The sequence below is a fragment of the Delphinapterus leucas genome, chromosome 13, assembly GCF_059928025.1.
Source record: "Delphinapterus leucas isolate spDelLeu-1000000601 "Yukka" chromosome 13, BTC_Dleu_Yukka2, whole genome shotgun sequence".
In the NCBI taxonomy this organism is placed as follows: Eukaryota; Metazoa; Chordata; class Mammalia; order Artiodactyla; family Monodontidae; genus Delphinapterus; species Delphinapterus leucas.
Window position 1 is genome coordinate 64768462 of NC_143141.1, and position 9451 is coordinate 64777912.

Sequence of the window (9451 nt, forward strand, 5' to 3'; positions counted from 1 at the left end):
TGGGTAGATAGCCAGTAGTGGAATTGTAGAGTCATATGGTAACCCTGTGTATAACATTTTGAAGACTGCCAAACTGTTTTCCAAAGCAACTGTACCATTTTACATTCCCACCAGCAGTGTATGAGAATTCTAATTTCTGTGTATCCTGCACCACTTGTTATTGTCTGTCATTTTGATTATTGCCATCCCAGTGAGTATGGAGTGATGTCTCATTGTTGTTTTGATTTGCATTTCCCAGATATTGCATATCTTTTTATATACTTATTGGTCATTTTTACATCTGCTTTGGAGAAATATCTATTCTCGTCCTTTGCTCATTTAACTAGGTTACTTATCTTTTTATTATTGAGTTGTAAGAGTTCTTTAAGTATTCTGGATACAAGTCCCTTGTTTGATATATGATTTGAAAATGCTTTCTCCCACACTGTGTGCTGTCTTTTCACTTTCTTGAGGTATCATTTGCAGCAGAGAAGTTTTTAATTTTGATGAAGTCCAATTTATTTATTTTTTTTCTTTTGTCACTTAGGTTTTTGGTGGTATATCTAAGAAGGCTTTGCCTAACTCAAGGTCACAAAGATTACTCCTATGTTTTCTTCTAAGAGTTTTATAGATTAAGCTCTTACATTTAGGTCTGTGATCCACTTTATAAGTTAATTTTTGTAATTGGTTTAAGGAAGAATTCCAATATCATTTTTTTTGCATGTAGATGTCCAGTTGTCCTAGCACCATATACTGAACAGACTATTTATTCTTTCTTCATTGTATTGTCTTAGACCCTTGCAGAAAATCAATTGACTAGATGTGTAATAGTGTTAGCTAATCTTTTACTTTGCTTCTAGTATCTTTCGGCATGTCAGAATTTAAAATTATAATGCAATCAAATTAATTTTCTGCCTTATGGTTTGTACATTTTATATTGTCCTAAGAAATATTTCTTTATCCTGAATCATAAAAATATTTTCCTATATTTTCATTTAAGAATTTTAAAACTTTTTTTCACATTTAATACATTGTCTCTGTTTAGGTGTATTGATATTCCATTAATATAAAATTCTGAATTCATTTAAAACTTTGCCAGAACCTTCTACTCTGGGAACAGATACAGATATACCAATGGATATTGACAGTAGTGACATGAACAGTGATGGTAGTCGGGGCTTGGATGACACAGAGGAACCATCTCCCCCAGAAGATAAAATGTTCTTCCTGGATCCATCTGATCTTGATGTGGAAAGAGATGAAGAAGCTGTTAAAACAATCAGGTAACGTGTGTGTAAGGATTGCAAGCTACTTCCAAATGCAGGGTCAGTCCAAGAGCTCTGTTAAGAAAGAACAAGCCACATCTCTTTAAGTGGGACCTAAAATGTAATTTAAAATCGGTTAAATTGTGCCTAATACTTTTACATGTACCACAGTATTTTTCTGAAATAAATTATATTACTCTTGCTATCCACTCAAGATGGGAAGGTATGAGAATCCTGTTTTCTTAAAGAGGAAAATGCTTTATTTAAATATAGTCTAGATATGATATCTAGCTGTAGAGCATCCACCACAAAGTGCCAAAATTGAACCATCACTTGAAGCAACCAATTTCTTCACACAGGCAGATTACCTGATGTTGGAAACACCAGTAAGAATGTATATCTGAGAATGTTGCACAAAGATGATGGTGATGAATTTGGGGACAGTTTTCATATTACAATTAATCTATTAGCACTTTGTAAAAATGCTACCAGATTATAAGACTTAAATATCTTCCTATGTTTATAGAAATTCAGTTTTTTATAGATACAGCCTATAGGATATACTACTTTGTGATAAAATTTATCATGCTGCCTAGGGTAGGAAGATTTCTAGCAGCAACCCCAAATGAGACCCTCTCCCAGGCTCCAGATTTTCCAAATGGGGAGGATTCTTTCTGCTCTATTCATTGTTTTCTTTTCTTTTCTTTTTTTAATAAATTTATTTATTTTTGGCTGTGTTGGGTCTTCGTTGCTGTGTGCAGGCTTCCTCTAGTTGCGGTGAGCCGGGGCTACACTTCATTGCGGTATGCAGGCTTCTCACTGCGGTGGCTTCTCTTGTTGCACAGCATGGGCTCTAGGCGTGTGGGCTTCAGTAGTTGTGGTGCATGGGCTCAGTAGTGTGGCTTGCAGGCTCTAGAGCGCAGGCTCAGTAATTGTAGCGCATGGGCTTAGGTGCTCCGCGGCATGTGGGATCTTCCCAGACCAGGGATTGAACCCGTGTCCCCTGCATTGGCAGGCGGATTCTTAACCACTGTGCCATCAGAGAAGTCCCTCATTGTTTTCTTATGTTTTGTGACCCTCCAAAAAAATGTGATGACAAATAATGATGACTTACAGTATTATCTTAGTCTTTTATAAATTAACTATGTATCATCATAACAGGACTAATTTATTTTCTTCTTTTTAAGCCATTGTTTATCTTCCTAAGATATTTTGAAGAATTTTAGCTTAATTATCTTTAAAAGGGCTTGATGAGCTTACAGTACTTATGATTTTTTAAGTTGAAGTTGTAAATATTTGTCATAAATTTTAAATATCTTTTAGTCCATCAACAAGCAATAATATTCCGCTAATGAGGGTCGTACAATCCATCAAGCACACAAAGAGGAAGAGCAGCACGATGGTGAAGGAAGGGTGGATGGTCCATTACACCAGCAGGGACACCCTGGTCAGTAATCACAGGCATTTTATTATGGTAGTGAAGCTTTGTTATGTGCTTTATTTTGTGCATTTTTAAAATCAAAATGAGAATGAGATATATATTAAGACATCATAGTACTGGAACTATCATTACATTTGTAAAGAATATTTGAAAGGTGGAATATTTAATGTACTATTTTTATAAACTGGTAGAGCAGTAGAGATTCAAAGCGGGGGGTCTGGTGGTATAACACCAAATGCACAATCTATGAAAGAAATAATTGATAACACTGGATTCATTAAAATAAAAAACTTCTGCTTGGCAAAAGACAATGTTAAAAGATTGAGAAGGCAAGCCACAGACTTGGAGAAAATATTTGCAAAAGAGACATCTGATAAAAGACTGTTCTCCAAAATATACAAAAAACTCTTAAAATTCAACAGTAAGAAAACAAATGACCTGATTAAAAAGTGTGCCGAAGACCTTAACACGTACCTCACCAAAGAAGATACTTAGATGGCAAATAAGAATATGAAAAGATGCTCCATATCATATGTCATCAGGCAAATTAAATGCAAATTAAAACAGTGACATACTACACACCTGTTAGAATAGCCAAAAACCTAAACACTGAGAACACTAAATTCTGGCAAGATTAGAGCAACGGGAACTTTCTTTGACTGCTAGTAGGAACACAAAATGGTATTGCCGACTTTTGAAGAGTTTGGCAGTTTCTTACAAAACTAAAATGCTTTTACCATGTGATCCATATGTTGTACTCTTTGCTGTTTACCCAAAGGAGATAAAAACTTACGTTCATACAGAAACCTGCATATGGATATTTATAGTAGCTTTATTAATAATTGCCAAAAACCTGGAAGTAATAAATGTCCTTCACTAGGTAAGTGGATAAATAAACTGTGGTATATCCAGACAATGGAATATTATTCAGCACTAAAAAGCAATGAATGAGCTGTCAAGCCATGAAAAGACATGGAGGAATCTTTAATGTATATTACTAAGTGAAAGAAGCCAATGTAAAAAGATTACATACTGTATGATTCCAACCATATGATATTCATTCTAGAAAAGGCAAAACTATGGAGGCAGTAAAAAGATCGCAGTTAGGGGTGGAGACTTGTAAGTATGAATAGGCATAACACAGAATTTTTAGGGCAGTGAGAATACTCTATATGATACCATGATGATAGATACATGTCATTATGCATTTGTCCAAACCCATAGAATGTACAATACCAAGAGTGAACCATAATATAAACTGGACTTTTGTGATTATGATGTGTCAGTGTAGGTTTATCAGTTGTAACAAATGTGCCACTCTGATGAGGGGTGTTCATGATGAGGAGGGTTACACATGCGTTGGGACAAGGGAGTATATCGGAAATCTCTGTATCTTCCCCTTAATTTGCTGTGAACCTTAAACTGCTCCAAAAAAGTAAAGTATTAATTAAAAAAAATGATTTAAAGACATATGTAAAAAAAAAAATTCTGCATGGCAAAGAACAAAAGCAAAGACAAATGACAAACTGGAAGAAGTATTTTCAACTCATATTCTAAACAAGTGGAAAAAAAGACCAGAATACAATAGAAAAATGGGCAATGAATATGAACATTCACAGACAAGGAAATACAAATGACTTTTAAATGTAAGATCTTGATCTCGTTTTTAATAAAAAATACAATTTAAAATTTTACCAAAATACCAATTTTTATTTATCAGTGTAGCAAAAGATCAAAAGGTCTAGTAACATGCTGCATTAGTGAAGGTTTGAGCAAGTTAGGCATGTTTGCTGATGAGACTGTAAATTCGATCAAATCTTGTGCCAGATAATTTAACACTGTCAAGTAAAATGACATGTGCATGTATCTTTTGACCCAGTAAGCCAACCTTTAGAAATTTAGCCTATAGGTAAATTACATATCTGTGTGTGTGCAATACATATGTATTTGTGTATGCATGCATAAGATTCTTGCAAAGGAATCCCCAAAACCTAATAACATTGCTTGCCTGGAGTAAGGGTGGGAGTGAGATAGGAGTGATGATGCAAGTGTAGTTTTCACTATATATCCTTTTAATTCTCCGAATTTTGAACCTCACGAATTTTAAACCTATTCAAAAGTACAAACTTATGGATAGAAATGAAAGGGGAAGGAAAGTTCAGGCACTTTGGAGGAATCATTACTTTTGAACCTCACAGTTGTATGCTCTTTATAGAGAAAGAGGCATTATTGGAGACTGGACAGCAAATGTCTAACATTGTTTCAAAACGAATCGGGATCAAAGTATTATAAGGTAAAGATTTCACATCTTTAAAAAAATATGTACATTAAAATACTGTATGTTTTCCAAATATATCCAAATAATATTTATTAATTGTTATATTGGCTTATACAGCTGTTCCTAATGTAGTTTATAGAGGTCACTGTTAAGTTCCTTGTTGAAGCAACTGTCCTCTACCCCTCCATTTCACCCCCCATAAGCAGCCCTGCTACCAAAGGTTGTTTTTGTTGCGTGTTTGTTTTTGTCCTGTCAGGCTGCTGCTGCTTATCTTCTGGGTACCAAATGGTCCTCCATATCTGTGGATGCCTAACCATTTTATACAATGGACTTGAGCATCTGTGGATTTTGGTATCCACGGGGAGTCCTGGCACCAATCCCCCTTGCACACTGAGGGATGATTATACTATGATTTAGATTAGACTATTAAGAAAGTCCCATGATCATTGCTGGTCCAGAAGAGGCAAATGTGGTATTCGGCATTTCTCCCATCTTCCATTTTACCTTAGACCCCAGTTCTTAGATGCTTCCTTTGGCTCTTCTTTTCCTTTGTATAGTCCTCTTTGCTTGACTTGCTTCACGTTTTGCCGTGTCACAGACTGACACCCAACAAAATTGTCAGTGTAAGAAAAAGTATAGAAACTAGTGAATTGCTTTGAGCTGGTTGGGTTTTTTTAAATAATTTTTTTGCTTTAGGAAGGGGACTAAACATAAATGATTGTTTCAGTTATGGACAGAACCAGAACGGAGTGCTTGAATAACTTAACACTGGCATTCTTCTTTTGCTGCTGTTATTTCTGTTTCATACTCCTTTGGGGCTGTATCTTGCAGATAGCCAGTAGAGTAGTAGCTGTTGAGTTGATTCAATGAAAACTGGGAAATGACAAGTGTAGTGGCAATTGCCCTCCTAAATCCTTTCCTTCCTTTCATTCTAATGATCTGCTACAGGCCTGAATCACTAGCTTGATTATTACACCCCATGCTCTGCCTCTGGCATTGATGGGCATGCAGATCATTCAAAGCAGATACCATCATTAAGACTTGACTGTATGTCCCATGTGTCACGTACTTGTGTTTGTCTTAATGGTATTCACTAGAAACACATATCTTTGATGTTTAGTGTATTTGAAAATTAAAAAAAGATGTATTCATATTTTATAATGCTTAATTTTTGCTTCAGGAAATTCCACTTTCAGAGATTCTTCGCATATCTTCCCCACAAGATTTCACGAACATTTCACAAGGCAGCAACCCACACTGTTTTGAAATCATCACTGATACTATGGTATACTTTGTTGGCGAGAACAGTGGGGACAGCTCTCACAATCCTGTTCTTGCTGCCACTGGAGTGGGACTTGACGTAGCACAGAGCTGGGAAAAAGCAATTCGCCAAGCTCTCATGCCTGTTACCCCTCAAGCAAGTGTTTGTACTTCTCCAGGGCAAGGGAAAGATCACAGTAAGCAATAAGCTTGTTGATGGCTTTTTTCCCCCTTTGGTTCTTAAGCATTTTGTGGGTGTAGTTGTGTTTCTGTATTTATTTTTAATGCTCATTTTAAGCTTCATTTTTAGTAACCAATACCATTAGTTAATTCCTTTATGAAATTATGTTGGTTATAGTATATGTATACAATCCCCAGAGCTAGGTTCCAGAGTCAGTGTCACTACATTTAAATTCTGGTTCTGCCAACCTGTTATGTGATCTTAGCAAGTACTTTCGTTCTCTGTAACAGTACCTACTTTATAGGGTTGTCAGCATTAAATGAAAGAGAACCATAAGGTGTTGAGTAAACTACTAGTATTAGTATTTTGCTTCATGGTGGGATTTTCAGGCTATAAAGTGTTACAGTTCACATACTCAGGAAATCTGTGAAGTCAGAAATGCTGTATTTCTTTTAACTGAATTAAAACATTCAGAAACATTAAAAAAATATTGAAACACATGTCCTTTGCACTAACAAAATTTATAAAGTAAAACCTAAATTTGATAAAGGTTCAAGTGAACACTTAATCAGAAAGCCATAGTAAAATGTCACTTTCCCTTCCATTGGCATTATTTCGTTTATGGGGAAACATCATTCATTCATTAGACAAATAATATTTAAATTGAAAGAGGTATCAACCATTTTCTTTTTTTCTTCTTTTTTGGCTGCGCTGCACAGCTTGCGGGATCTTAGTTCCCCGACCAGGGATTGAACCCAGGCTCCGGCAGTGAAAGTGCTGAGTCTTAACCACTGGACCTCCAGGGAGTTCCCTCAACCAGTTTCTAAATGTTCTTTATTTCAGTTCACCTGTGCTACTTGGTATACCTGTTCTCGGCATTATGCTACGCCCTGAGCTAGAATACGAAAGAAACACAGAAAATTTAAAAGCTACTAAGGGAAATAGGACATAACGTATATAAGTGTTAGATGGTAGCATAAAGCAGTAGAGTGCAAAAATGAGTAGTGCATTTCTCGAGGAACTCAGATATGGATAGGAAGAGTAAGCAGAGACTTCATGATAGCGGAGCCTGATTTGAACCTTGACCTTGGATCTCAAGTAAGTTAGGATAGGCAGAGCTAACCTGGGAGGGGTGGAGGGGGTGTCACTGGTGTTGAGGAGACAAGTGTGATCAAAGGGATGAGGGTAATGACCATGAAAATGTTTGGTGTTGAATATTGATTCCTAAAGGTTGAATAAACGGATATCCACAGTGCTTCTTAAATTTGAGGGGATTTCAGACAGAACTGTCTGATATTCTAATTAAAACCATGGACCTTTTCCCGCAGAAAATAATGCGGGCACATAACACACAAATTTTATATATAACTGGATTTAGGGGCCTTCTCAAGCCCATCCATGGACCTCTTCCCTAGGGTTAAGAGTCCCTAAAAACAGGTTGCAGAAGGGCTAAGAGTGAGAACTCTGGAGGATGAAAGCCCAGCTCTGCTGCTTTACTAGCTTCATGATCTTGGCCTCTTCTCTAATCTGAAAGGGAAATGATAATAAATGCATATGATGCACTTCGCATTATTCCTGACCCATTAGTGAAACTATTACTGTGTTGCTGCTGCCGCTGTCCTTGTAACGTGTCTAGAGTAGAGTTCTCCTGGGAAGCAACAGAAATTAAAACTGGGTGAAGTTAGACAGTGGAGGCCTTCGAAAGAAAATAAAATATTGACTTAAACTAGGAAACTGGAACTACTGAAAAGCAGAGTTTTAGGCTCATTAATTTAGTTGATGCTGTGCCTTTTATGTCTGTTTCATTAATATTTAATTTTTGGATTTTTAAAAATATTTTTAAATTGGCCTAATATTTTAAAATGGAGTTTTTCCACAGTCATCTTACTTATTTTTGATGTATAGTTGCTTATATTTCCTTCTTAATGAAGTTTTACATTTTTATATTTGGGATTATGGAGGAAATTTCGTATCTTTGAGTTGTCACTGAGACTCTAGATTTTTGACAACTAGTCTCTTGCTTACTTTCCAAATTTCCCCTTTTCCTTTTTCTTGTCAGTTTCTTCCTTTGTTTACCAAAGTAATACAGACATTTAAGCTTTATAGAAATATGTAATATGAGAAATTCCTCCCTATACACATATGACACATCCCCCTATTCCCAATCATGTATCTCCCCCCTCAGAAAACCATTATTAATAGTTTGGTGTATATGTCTTGATTTGGGGATGGCTTGTGGGGAGGGGAGTCTGTACTACATTGTTATAATTTTATTTTCACACAAAAATACATTTTTGTCGTAAAAGATGTGTGATCTTTACAACTTGGTTTCATCAACTATTTTATATCAGATATATTTCAATGTCAGTATATAGATATGTTTTTATTTTTTATTATGACAGTAATACTTTTTATGCATTTTTAAAAATGTAAGCAGTCTAAAAGTGTATAAAGATTAAATCTTTGTTCCTCAACCCCACCTCTCTCACTCACCAGAAGTAATCATATTTTGTTTGTTTTCGATTCAAATGCCACTACACTGCAACTTACCTTTTTAACTTAATAATGTCATAAATAGCTTTCTGACTCAGTTCTTATAGCCTTACATCCTTAAATGTTTAGATAGTATTTTGTATGGACGTATCATGTTTTATTTAACCAGTTTCCTGTTGATGGATTAGTATTGTATATGGATAAATTGTTTTCTTAATTTTGTTTTAATGAATGTAATTATATTAAGTGTATGTTAGCTAGTTTTTAAAATTTAATATATTGTGAGCATTCACATGTCAGTAACTATTATTACTAAGTTATGGACTAACAGGTTTTTTTTCCATACATCATTCTTATATTTTACAGAAGATTTGTCTACCAGTATCTCTGTATCTAATTGTCAGATCCAGGAGAATGTGGTGAGTAAACATTACAGCTAAAATATGCAAATTGGGTGATTAAGGAAAATAAAATGTGAAAATCTTACTAGGAAAATAAGTTTATAGCCCAAAGTGTTGCGCAGTTTGCCTAAAGACACTAGGCTACGCTGTGTG

The 9451-nt window shown here is 35.5% G+C and overlaps 1 protein-coding gene across 3 annotated transcripts in view; it reads left to right on the plus strand.

Moving 5' to 3' along the window:
* Positions 1 to 9451, plus strand: part of PRKD3 (protein kinase D3) — a 77038-nt gene that overhangs the window by 50848 nt on the left and 16739 nt on the right. For all 3 annotated transcript variants that reach the window (XM_022574065.2, XM_022574066.3, XM_022574067.2), the window contains 5 exons: positions 1079 to 1262; positions 2568 to 2691; positions 4901 to 4978; positions 6144 to 6420; positions 9264 to 9316. In XM_022574065.2, the coding sequence (XP_022429773.1) occupies positions 1079 to 1262; positions 2568 to 2691; positions 4901 to 4978; positions 6144 to 6420; positions 9264 to 9316 (716 nt within the window). The remainder of the gene's footprint in view (positions 1 to 1078; positions 1263 to 2567; positions 2692 to 4900; positions 4979 to 6143; positions 6421 to 9263; positions 9317 to 9451) is intronic.